We start from the raw sequence: 13,430 nt of genomic DNA on the forward strand, positions 1-13,430 counted from the left end.
TTATCAGATACACTACATCTATTTTACTTTTTTTCGTATCATGCAACAAATTCCATATAAATCAGTACCACAAATGCTACTTGGTCAGTACCACAAGTGCAACTTGGTTCTGTATTTGCTAAAAGGGGTAGTACTGGGAGGTGGGTAGGGGTTGGAACAAAGAAGTAGTGCTCAGACATGGGTAAAGGGTGGAACTAAGGAGCGCGGCTTGGAGGTAGGTAGGGGGTGGAACCAAGGAACGGTGCTCAGAAGTGGGTAGGGGGCAGAAACAAGGGGTGACTCGGAAAGGGGGGGGGGTACCTTTACCTATTCTCTGAGAGAAAAAAAGCCTTGTGCAGGTGTGTTGGGATGAATAGGTTCTTTAAAATGATTTACAACCTGGAAGACCCTATGTAAAACCTCTTCCTATAAAGGGGGGCTCCATAGGGATTGCTTTTGAGACAAACACAGGTACTTGCAGGCCCTACAGTTTTTAGGCCAGGATTTTTTTTAAAAGCTCTTTAGGCCAAGCTTTACCTTAAAGCATCATGAGTCAGAATACTTAGCCATTAGTATAAGATGAATAATATACAAGTGAAAGTTTTTTGGATCACAGCCATGCATAAAGTCTTTCAACTCTGTATCAATAATTAGAGTTTAATAACATATATATTCCGACAAGTGATGAAAGATGCGTCTGTTACCTTTGCCTACCCTCTCCAAGTACGCAATGTTCCACAATAACCTACATTACACTTGTCTACAAAGATAAGTGTGTTTTAGATTCATTGCACTCCAGTGAGCTTGTTTTTAATTTATTTCTTGGCCTTCATAAATATTTGTTCCCTGCTGTGTAATTAAAGCTTTGCCGCGTGCCTTCAAATTTTTTACATTTTTTTTTTTTGTTTAACATAGTCTTCTCACCAGGCACACTTCAGTGGCATGGTGTCACCATCCCAATTATCATTTTGTGAAGAGACTAGACAAGTCTGCGAGTCAGTCTCTCCAAAAGTGACAGTTGGATCAGCCATGGCTTGTTGTACCCATTGCTGACTTCACTGGCAAGTCATCCCTGACACCTTCTACAACAATTACAAAGCCAAGAAAGGAATCTCACCCCTCATGCTCCATTCTCCATAATGATACATAGGAGGAGAATGTGATTGCAAAAATTGAAAGACTATTTTGGAGTGGCTATGTCTGGAGGTTAACACTGGGAATATACAATAGGCGTAGCTATGGGGTATTCTGCAGTGTCCAAGAAGTCTAAAAGCCATATAATTCGCTACCTTTCTTGTATTCACCCATTACTCCTTCAGGCAATTTATGCCAGAGCAAGAACGTATTGTCACCTTAAAGCCTAGTTGAACTCTTGTAGATTCATACTGTAATATAGCTGATCAAATAGTATCAAATATTTGGGGCTCGTATATATTTTTTACACTTTTAAATGGTGCAGCAAGGGTTAAAATACCCTGTGCTGCCAGCCCATAGGAGAGTCGGATAGTGACTATCCAACGCACAACCACTCCAGTAGTGTGAAATGCCCCAAAACAATGCTCTAATTAACAGCATTCATTGAGCAGCCATAAGGGTTCGATTGAGCTTAAAGTCCTGAAGTGAAATCCCAAATGTTGCAATTTAATTTAACTCATAGCTTAACTAAATTATATTACCAAAAGTATTAGGATGCCTGCCTTTACACGCACATAAACTTTAATGGCATTCCAGTATTAGTCCATAGGCTTCAATATTGAGTTGGTCCACCCATTGTAGCTATAGCAGCTTTAACTCTTCCAGGAAGGCTGTCCACAAGGTTTAGGAGTCTCTATGGGAATGTTTGACCATTCTTCCAGAAGCGCACCTGTAAGGTCAGGCACTGCTGTGGATGAGAAGGCCTGTCTCGCAGCCTCCGCTCTAATTCATCCCAAAGGTGTTCTATTGGGTGGAGGTCAGGACTCTGTGCTAGCCAGTCAAGTTCCTCCACCCCAAACTCACTCGTCCATGTCTTTATAGACTTTGCTTTGTGCACTGGTCCAAATCATTTGGTGGAGGGGGGATTATGGTGTAGGGTTATTTTTCAGGGGTTGGGCCTGGCCAGTGAAGGGAACTCTTAAGGCATCAGCATACCAAGGTATTTTGGACAATTTCATGCTCCCAACTTTGTGGGAACAGTTTGGGGATGGCCCCTTCCTGTTCCAACATTACTGAGCACCAGTGCACAAAGCAAGGTCCATAAAGACATGGATTATAGAGTTGGGGTGGAAGAACTTGGCTGGCCTGCGCAGTTCTTATCTCAACCCGATAGAACACCTTTGGGATGAATTAAAGCAGAGGCTGTGAGCCAGGCCTTCTCGTCCACAGCAGTGCCTGACCTTACAGATGCGCTTCTGGAAGAATAGTCAAACGTTCCCATAGACACACTCCTAAACCTTGTGGACAGCCTTCCCAGAAGAGTTGAAACTGTTATACCTGCTAAGGATGGGCCAACTCAATGTCAAACCCATCAGCCTAAGACTGGGATGCCATTAAAGTCCATGTGCGTGTAAAGGCGGGTGTCTCAATACTTTTGGTAATGTGGTGTATTTACGTATAAGAAAAATGCCTAGAGAGAAGGCAGGTAACAAATCACCGAGCACTCGAGGCCTACAGAATGTTACTCAAAAAATGTTCTTTTGTGAAGGATGTTATAATACTGATGACAGATGTGGAATTGTGTCCAATGACAAGCTTCAAGGTTCAAATATAATAACCATAAGCAAAGCTGATTTACATTCCCAAGGGTTATAAAATTAATGTTAGGTGCAGGCACCCAAGTTTAGAGGTGAAGAGCTGTGATGGTGGGAGATGTGGAGATGGGCCCCCATCTTGCAACAGTGTCATGAGTGTGGCAGTACCACAATACCAACCCTAGTATCCTCACTAGATTTATATTTTATATATACATTTTATTCAATGCTTTCTTTTTTTATTCTGAACTCTCAGGAAAAAATGCGTGCCTGAGGCAACTGATTTTTTTTTTTTTTCATTGCAAAGGTAAGGTGAGTGTATTTATTCTGGTTTTCTTCTGTTTATTACAGCAGAGCTGCGCCATCAGCAGAGTTCTCAGTGGACAGGACTCGTCATCTCATGTCTTTCCTGGCCATGCTGGGTCCAAGCCCAGATTGGAATGTTGGACTCTCTGCAGAGGATCTCTGTACAAAGGAGTGCGGCTGGGTCCAGAGAGTAGTCCAGGATCTCATCCCCTGGGATGCCGGCACTGACAGCGGGGTCTCTTATGAGGTATAATCACATTAATGGATAAACAAAGATTTTTTTTTGCAGCCATTGCCATAGTAAAAAAAAACCTGTTCCTAGACAGTATGGTAATCAGGACCATGGCACCCTATGTGATCTCTCTGTTTAGCAGTGTGAACTTTGCTGGCGAGGCAGGTGTAACACTGATTCAGCACAGGGCATGTTGGACCACTGCTCTTACACAGCGCACAACAATCATCCTCTACAACATGCAGGTGGTGCACAGACTATTTTACTATAGCTGAGGCTTCTATATGAATTAAACCAATGGTACGACTATGATCACTAAGAATTCATCACACCAGAGGCATCACAGTATTTTGTTTCCCTTTTTTTTTTTTACCTTAAACTTTAAAACTCTTAAAGCGGAAGTAAACCATTTACCAGGTTTTCATTTCCGGCATGTGCCCTAAATTTAACACTCCCATTGGTTGTGCTCTGAACAAAACTGTTAAACCATCCAATGGCTGGTGTCATAACTGATCACATGTGCAGCATCATGGCAGTTGTAGATTAAACAAAGGCAAAGATGGCAGCTTCCTTGGCTGAAAACAATAGAGGGGTTTACTTACATTTGTATTCAGCCCCATGAGTCAAAACTTTCTAGAACCACCTTTCACTGCAATTACATCTGCAAGTCTTTTGGGGTATGTCTCTGTCAGCTTTACACATCTAGAGGGTGACATTTTTGCCTATTCTTCTCTGCAAAATAACTGTCAGACTGGATGGAGATCGCCTGTGAACAGCAATTTTCAAGTCTTGCCAAAGATTCTCAATTGGATTTAGGTCTAAACTTTGACTTGGCCATTCTAACACATGAATATGCTTTGATCTAAACCATTCCATTGTATCTCTGGCTGTGTGTTTAGGGTCGTTGTCCTGCTGGAAGGTGAACCTCCGCCCCAGCCTCAAATCTTTTGCAGACTCTAACATGTGTTCTTCCAAGATTGCCCTGTATCTGGCTCCATCCATCATCTCATCAACTCTGACCAGCTTCCCTGCCCCTGCTTAAGAAAAGCATCCCTAAAACATGATGCTGCCACCACCATGTTCACTACCCGTGTGGATGGTGTGTTCAGGGTGATGTGCAGTGTTAGTTTTCCGCCATACGCATCGTTTGGCTTTTAGGACAAAAAGTTAAATATTGGTCTCATCTGACCAGAGCATCTTATTCCACACGTTTGCTTTTTCCCCATATGGCTTTTCGCAAACTGCAAACAGGACTTCTTATGGCTTTCTTTCAATAATGGCTTTCTTCTTGCCACTCTTCCATAAAGGCCAGATTTGTGGAGTGCACGACTAATAGTTGTCCTGTGAACAGATTCTCCCATCTGAGTTGTGGTCTCTGCAGTTCTGCTTGAGTTACCATGGGCCTCTTGGTTGCTTCTCTAATTAATACTCCTTCCCTGCCTGTCAGTTTAGGTGGACGGCCATGTCTTGGTAGGTTTGCAGTTGTGCCATACTCTTTTTCATTTTCGGATGATGAATTGCACAGTGCTGCGTGAGATGTTCAAGACTATATTTTTTTATAACCTAACCCTGCTTTAAACTTCTCCACAACTTTATCACTGACCTGTCCGGTGTGTTCCTTGACCTTCATAATGTTGTTTGATCACTAAGGTTCTCTGAAACATCTCAGGGCTTCACAGAACAGTTGTACTTTATTCATACTGAGATTAAATTATACACAAGTGTACTCTATATACTAATTAGGTGACTTCTGAAGGCAATTGGTTCCATTAGATTAGTTCTGCTAGATTTTAGTTAGGGGTATCAAAGTAGAGGCGGCTGAATACAAATGCACGCCACACTATTCAGATATTTATTTGTAAACAATTTGGAAAACCATTTCTCATTTTCCTTCCACTTCACAATTATGTGCCACTTTATGTTGGTCTATCATATAAAATCCCAATAAAATACATTTACATTTTTGGTTGTAACATGACAAAATGTGGGAAATTTCAAGGGCACTGTATAATCCTCTTGGCAGTCCTTCCCTGTAGAGGACTCTCTCACGCATACACAAGCCACAGGCTTACATGGGGTCAGGGGGGACCAGTTCCCATACTCAAACTCCCAGACTCCACCCACAACAGCTAATAAAAAGGGGCTCCTACCACCTTTAAGAAATCTGTTCATATCAAAGGGCCTTGCACCCCCCCCCGATAATATAGAAATCAGTGCCAACCTGAATGTATACGTTTTGTATGTCGACTTAAACTATGTACTATACCTTACAGTACTTCTTTGATATACAAATCTATTAAAATGTAATCTGTTTACTGTAATTTTTCCTATGCTAAACTGAAAATGTCTGTAATTGCAATCTGAATGTTGCCAATAAAAATCTTTGAAAAGAAAAAGGGGCTCCAACCCCACCTACTGAGATCACCAGGGGAAGGGAATTACTAAATGGGCACTACACCCTACACCTACCAACCAACATTTAAAATTAGAATTCAGCTAGGATTTAACCACTTAAGGACCGCCGTATTGCCATTGTACGTCAGCACAATGGCACAGGCAGGCACAATCACGTACATCTACGTGATTGCCTTCCAGCGGGTGGGGGGTCCGATCGGACCCCCTCCCGCTGTTTACGGCGGTCCGATTCGGTCCAGGAGCGCTCCGTGATGAGGGGATGGCCGTTGGTTTTCGGCCACCCCCTCTGGATCGCTCCTGGCCAATGAGAAGCTTCCTCCCCTGTGTATTGTTTACACAGGAAGGAGGAAGTGACTACGAGGAGAAGAGTAAAAGTAAGTGTGCACCAACACTACACTGACATGTAGGTACACACAGGCACACAACCCCCCCCCGATCCCCCCCCGATCGCCCCCCGATCCCCCCCGCCCCCCCTCCCCCCCCAGTCACAGTGTCACTGATTGCATTGATCATTTCTTTACTGATCAATGCATTCAGTGTCAGTTGTGACAGTAAAAACTGTCAGGACAGTTAGTGTTAGGTCCAGGGTAGCCCCCTATCACCCCCCAATAAAGATTTAACCCCCTGATTGCCCCTAGAGTTAACCCTTTCACCCCCTTTTGCCAGTGTCACTAAGCGATCATTTTTCTGATCGCTGCATGTGTCGCTAGGTAGCTAGTTATTTTTTTAGGTTCACCGCCAGGTTTTTATATCGCTAGGTACCCCGATATACTACCCAATAATGGTTTTAACCCCCAGATTGCCGCTAGTTAACCCTTTCACCCCCTTTTGCCAGTGTCACTAAGCGATCGTTTTTCTGATCGCTGCATTAGTGTCGCTACAGTCGCTAGGTAGCTAGTTATTTTTTTAGGTTCACCGCCAGGTTTTTATAGCGCTAGGTACCCCGATATACTACCCAATAATGGTTTTAACCCCCTGATTGCCGCTAGTTAACCCTTTCACCCCCTTTTGCCAGTGTCACTAAGCGATCATTTTTCTGATCGCTGCATGTGTCGCTAGGTAGCTAGTTATTTTTTTAGGTTCACCGCCAGGTTTTTATATCGCTAGGTACCCCGATATACTACCCAATAATGGTTTTAACCCCTGATTGCCGCTAGTTAACCCTTTCACCCCCTTTTGCCAGTGTCACTAAGCGATCGTTTTTCTGATCGCTGCATTAGTGTCGCTACAGTCGCTAGGTAGCTAGTTATTTTTTTAGGTTCACCACCAGGTTTTTATAGCGCTAGGTACCCCGATATACTACCCAATAATGGTTTTAACCCCCTGATTTCCGCTAGTTAACCCTTTCACCCCCTTTTGCCAGTGTCACTAAGCGATAATTTTTCTGAACGCTGCATCAGTGTCGCTAGTGTCGCTAGGTAGCTAGTTATTTTTTTAGGTTCACCGCCAGGTTTTTATAGCGCTAGGTACCTCGATATACTACCCAATAATGGTTTTAACCCCCTGATTGCTGCTAGTTAACCCTTTCACCCCCTTTCACCAGCGATCACAGTATAAGTGTCACTGGTGACGCTGGTTAGCCAGTTAGTTATTTAGGTTCCCCGTCAGGTTTTTATATAGCGCCAGGGACCCCCATATACTACCTAATAAAAATTTGAACCCCCTGATTGCCCCTAGTTAACCCTTTCACCACTGATCACCGTAGAAGTGTTACGGGTGACTCTGGTTAGTTTGTTTTTTATAGCATTTTATATTCAAATCCGGAAGGCAGTGCTTGGTTTTCGGGGTCCCGTACGTGGCTAGGCTCCCAAAAAGTCCCCCACATGTGGTATCCCCGTACTCGGGAGAAGCAGCAGAATTTATTTTGGGGTGTAATTTGACTTCTGCCCATAGCATGTGTGAGCAATATATCATTTAGTGACAACTTTGTGCAAAAAAAAAAAAAGTTTGTAATATTCCCGCAACTTTTGGCAAAATATAAAATATTCCATGGACTCAACATGCCTCTCAGTAAATAGCTTGGGGTGTCTACTTTCCAAAATGGGGTCATTTGGGGGGGTTTTGTGCTATTTTGGCATTTTATGGCCTTCGAAACTGTGATAGGTAGTGAGGAGTTAAATCAAAAATTTGCACCCTTAGAAATCCTGAAGGTGGTGATTGGTTTTCGGGGTGCCGTGCGCGACTAGACTCCCAAAAAGTCCCACACATGTGGTATCCCCGTACTCGGGAGAAGCAGCAGAATGTATTTTGGGGTGTCATTTCACATATGCCCATAGCATGTGTGAGCAATATATCATTTAGTGACAACTTGGTGCAAAAAAAAAAAAAGTTTGTAATATTCCCGCAACTTGTGGCAAAATATAAAATATTCCATGGACTCAACATGCCTCTCAGTAAATAGCTTGGGGTGTCTACTTTCCAAAATGGGGTCATTTTGGGGGGTTTTGTGCTATTTTGTCATTTTATGGCCTTCGAAACTGTGATAGGTAGTGAGGAGTTAAATCAAAAATTTGCACCCTTAGAAATCCTGAAGGTGGTGATTGGTTTTCGGGGTGCCGTGCGCGACTAGACTCCCAAAAAGTCCCACACACGTGGTATCCCCATACTCGGGAGAAGTAGCGGAATATATTTTGGGGTGCAATTCCACATATAACCATGGCATGTGTGAGCAATATATCATTTAGTGACAACTTTTTGTAAAAATTTTTTTTTTTTTTTTGTCATTATTCAATCCCTTAGGACAAAAAAAATAAATATTCAATGGGCTCAACATACCCATCAGCAATTTCCTTGGGGTGTCTACTTTCCAAAATGGGGTCATTTGGGGGGGATTTGTACTGCCCTGCCATTTTAGCACCTCAAGAAATGAGATAGGCAGTCATAAATTAAAAGCTGTGTAAATTCCAGAAAATGTACTCTAGTTTGTAGACGCTATAACTTTTGCGCAAACCAAAAAATATACGCTTATTGACATTTTTTTTACTAAAGACATGTGGCTGAATAAATTTTGCCCTCAATGTATGACTAAAATTTAGTTTATTCGATTTTTCTTATAACAAAAAGAAGAAAATATCTTTTTTTTTCAAAATTTTCGCTCTTTTTCCATTTATATCGCAAAAAAAAAAAATCGCAGAGGCAATCAAATACCATCAAAAGAAAGCTCTATTTGTGGGAAGAAAAGGACGCAAATTTCGTTTGGGTGCAATATTGCATGACCGCGCAATTACCAGTTAAAGCAGCGCAGTGCGAAATTGCAAAAAGACCTCTGGTCCTTAAGGTGTTTATTGGTCCGGAGCTGAAGTGGTTAATATTGATTCTCTAAAAGAAGAATGTAATATGTCAATGCAGTACACATATTTCTGGTTAGCCTTGATGATGTTTCTTTAAAAAAATGACGGTGTGTTTCTTTTGAATTTACTGTATACTTTGCTGATTATCACAGCCTTCCATGTGTAACCAAGTAACAGATCTAGGTCATCTCCAGCCAATACAGCTGAATTTGCTGCGAATGCGTTTGGGTAAACTCAAGTGGCTTCTAGATAGGAGGGTGACATAGAATGCTGATTCATTAGTCCTCCGGTTGTCACACAGCATCCAGGCCTATTCCTGTAAATACATAGCTCATGATTAGAGCGGCATTAGGATTTAGAATGTTACATGAAAGGAGAATTATTTGAAGTGTCCAGCAGTGGATTTTCTGCTAAATTGTATCAAGTGCTTTGTTTGTAAAGAATCCATTAGCAGAGGTCACTGGGTATATCTTCTAAGGGGAAGCTATTGCGTATTTTCAGTAAGTACACATTGGGAGTCATTACGGTAACGTTTGCCACAAAATAATTTTTTATGTGAGATTCCCATTTTTGCTTGCTTTTCTATATAGTCTTGATTTCCCTTTAGATCAGGGGTAGTGAATTAAAATTCAAGGAGGTCCGGTCACTATAAAAAAATGTATGGCCGCGGTCCGAATCACAAGTCTGTGCCATTAGCAATTGTACGCATCTGGTACTTTTACATAGTTACATAGTTACATAGTTAGTAAGGTTGAATAAAGACACCAGTCCATCCAGTTCAACCTGAGTGTCTACAATTGTCCCTATCCCTGTACATTGCACACTCACATCAGTCCCTACCCTCAAGAAGCCCACAATCCAAGGTCCCCATTCATATACTAGGGCCAATTTGGGACAGATGCCAATTAACCTACCTGCATGTCTTTGGAGTGTGGGAGGAAACCGGAGTACCCGGAGGAAACCCACGCAGGCACAGGGAGAACATGCAAACTCCAGGTAGGTAGTGTCGTGGTTGGGATTCAAACCAGTGACCCTTTTTACTGCTAGGTGAAAGTGCTACCCACTACACCACTGTGCCGCTTTTCTTATGTTTCCTCCACACGCTCTGGTAATACTCTATGAATGTAAATGTCCCCAATATTGTTTCCCCTTACATCAGGTACCCCTACCAAAGTAATTCATTACAGATTGCCTCCATAAATCAGTTGCCACCGTCAGGGTACCCCCTTATATCAGGTATTCCCATCAGGTTTCTTCAACAGACATCTAGTGTCTCCCATCAGTGTGCCTTCTTACATCATTTGTCCCCGTCAGAGTATCCCCTTACAGTAGGCACTGTTATCAGAGTGCCCATTTACATCAAGTGTCCCCATCCAAGTGTTCCTTTACATTAGGTGTGGCCATCAGAGTGCCCCTTTACATCAAGTGTCCCCATCCAAGTGTTCTTTTACATTAGGTGTGCCCATCAGAATGTCCCTTTACATCAGGGGTCCCTATCAGAGTGCTCCCTTACATCAGGTGTCCCCATCACAGTGCCACCTTACATCAGTTGTCCCCATCACAGTGCCCCCCCCTTTACATCAGGTGTCCCCATCAGAGTGTCCTTTTACATCAGGGGTCCCCATTACAGTGCCCCTTTACATCAGGTGTCCCTGTCAGTGTCCCTTTACCTCAGGGGTCCCCTTTAGAGTGCCCCTTTACATCAGGGTTCTCCATCAGAGTGCCCCCTACATTAGGTGTCCCCATCAGAGTGCCTCTTTACATTAGGTATTCCCGTCATAGTGCCCCTTTACATCAGGTGTCACCATTTCTTCCGGTGTCTCCGTCAGAGTGCCCCTTAACATAATATGTGTCCATCAGTATACCCCCACTAACATAATATGTGCCCATTAGTGTGTCCCCTTAACCACTTTCAGACCAGACCAATTTGCTGGTCAAAGACCAGACCACTTTTTGCGATTCGGCACTGCGTCGCTTTAACTGACAATTGCGCGGTCGTGCGACGTGGCTCCCAAACAAAATTGACGTCCTTTTTTCCCACAAATAGAGCTTTCTTTTGGTGGTATTTGATCACCTCTGCGGTTTTTATTATTTGCGCTATAAACAAAAATAGAGCGACAATTTTGAAAAAAACACATTATTTTTTACTTTTTGTTATAATAAATATCCCCCAAAAATATATAAAAAAACATTTTTTTCCCTCAGTTTAGGCCGATACATATTCTTCTACATATTTTTGGTAAAAAAAATCGCAATAACCGATTATTGATTGGTTTGCGCAAAAGTTATAGCGTTTACAATATAGGGATAGTTTTATAGCATTTTTATTAATAATTTTTTATTATTTTTTTTTACTAGTAATGGCGGCGATCAGCGATTTTTATTGTGACTGCGACATTGTGGGGGACCCATCGGACATTTTTGACACATTTTTGGGACCATTGTCATTTATACAGTAATCACTGCTATATAAATGCAGTGATTCCTGTGTAAATGACACTGGCAGTGAAGGGGTTAACCAGTGGGTGGCAGTGTAGGGGTTAAGTGTTCCTAGGGATGTGTTACTAACTGTGGGGGGGTTGGGCTTTCATTTAGTGAACACTGATCTCTGCTCCAATCACATGGAGCAGAGATCAGCGTCACTAGTTGCTAGGCAGAATGGAGAAATGTTGTTTACAACGGCACTTCTCCATTCGGCCGCTCCATGAGACGATCGTGGGAATGCCCGCGGCGATCGAGTCCGTGGGTCCCGCGACCGAACTCACGGGGGTCCCGACCAGCGCGGGAGCGTGCCGCCGGCGGCGCACTCCCGATGGCAGGGCGGCAAATTTAAAGGGACGTACATGTACGCCCATTTGCCTGCCCCGTGCCATTCTGTCGACGTACATCATCGTGCGCTGGTCGGCAAGTGGTTAAAGTAAAATGTGCCCATCAGCATGACCCTTATTTTATGTTGGGGGCACTCTGATGGGTACATTTTATGTTTTGTTGTGCCCATCGGCATGCCCCTTAACATAAAATGTGCCCACCAGCATGTCCCTCAACATAAAATGAGGGGTATGCTGATAGGCACATTTTATGATAAGGGACACTCTGATGGGCACAATTTATGTTAAGGGGCACTCTGATGAGAACAACAAAATGTGCTCATCTGCGTGCCCTTAACATAAACTGTCCCCCCCCCCCCTGCCCCCCACATTGACGGAGAGGATAAAGGACTTGATCTGCTCCTCTTCAACCAATAAAATTTTTTTTTAAAAAACTCCATATACAGAACTGTATGGCCACAATTGATCCAGAGGAAGGCAAACCCGTATAAAGGACCAAATTGCTCCATCAATGGGAAAGATTTCCTTCCTAATTTCCTAAGGCAATTTGATATCTCTTAGATCTAAAATCTCTGGTGTTATTGTGTATAAAATGTTAATATCCAGGTATATTTTCTGCATTGTTTCTTTAAAACAATTAACTGTGCTGGCCAAAACTATTTCCTGAATTAGTTTATTCCACATCTGTTACTGTGAAGAAGCCTTTCCAAATGTGGCGGTTAATCCTCCTTTCCTCAAAATGCATAGAATACTCAAATGCACATTTCTGCCACCACCAACCTCACATCTAAATGAAGCCTTAATGTATTTTTTTTAATGCAAGCACTGTGTATACCTGAATTTGGCTAGGTGTCAGCCTATTGCAGCCCCTGTACAGCAGAGAGTATAATGGGGGAGTGAGCACAAGCACCCACACAGTTCTGCAGTCAACCTGGAGTTGGGCTTTAAGAAATGCCATATCTCTTATATTACATCCTAACTACATACTGTACATTGAGGGCATATTTACATTTTAGAAATTGATTGTGGTGCTTTAACACACATTGCATTAAGGAGGCTCATTCCTAGCATCTGCCCCAGAAAATAAAAATCTGCTGGAATAAGCAATTGTTTGTCAAAGGGGACTTTGCAGTTTTTATTATTTTTTAAAAAAAAAAAAAAAAATCATTACTAAAATTACAAAAGGGTGATATTTATTAGCTTCAGTCACTTCTTTATCAGGGCACAAAAGAACTTCCCCTAGCCTAAATGCACAGGCCAAATTTAGCTACAGCAGTATGTGTCAAGTAATGTGACATTAACTCTTTAAATAATTTGCTTAAATAATGATTTAAGTTCTTGAATGTATCAATGATTTTAATACTGTGATTTTATATGACAATTATAGTATTAAACAGAGGTTTACTGCCATTACTTCAATGGCATCTGCTGCATGTGATCACTGCAGCATGATTAGTTGACAATTGTTAGTGAGAATGAAATTGACAGCTAACAGCCCTGAACAGTGTTGGCTTATAGCTGTTAAAGGGAAATGTTGACTTTCAATGTTCTTAATACTGTAATTGTATCTGACAATTACAGTATGAAACAGAGGCTCACTGCCATTACACCAATGGCATCTGCTGCATGTGATCACTGCAACATGATTAGC

The 13,430-nt window shown here is 42.4% G+C and overlaps 1 protein-coding gene across 3 annotated transcripts in view; it reads left to right on the forward strand.

Annotated features, from left to right (window-relative positions):
• Positions 1–13,430, forward strand: part of SPON1 (spondin 1) — a 686,200-nt gene that overhangs the window by 617,851 nt on the left and 54,919 nt on the right. For 2 of the 3 annotated variants that reach the window (XM_077460912.1, XM_077460911.1), the window contains exon 8: positions 3,060–3,261. In XM_077460912.1, coding sequence (XP_077317038.1) covers positions 3,060–3,261 — 202 coding nt within the window. The remainder of the gene's footprint in view (positions 1–3,059; positions 3,262–13,430) is intronic. The other variant, XM_077460913.1, reaches the window with a different exon arrangement.

This window comes from Lithobates pipiens, unplaced genomic scaffold (genome assembly GCF_037356315.1).
Source record: "Lithobates pipiens isolate NorthernLeopardFrog02 unplaced genomic scaffold, aLitPip1_a1.2 Scaffold_10, whole genome shotgun sequence".
NCBI classification, from domain to species: domain Eukaryota; kingdom Metazoa; phylum Chordata; class Amphibia; order Anura; family Ranidae; genus Lithobates; species Lithobates pipiens.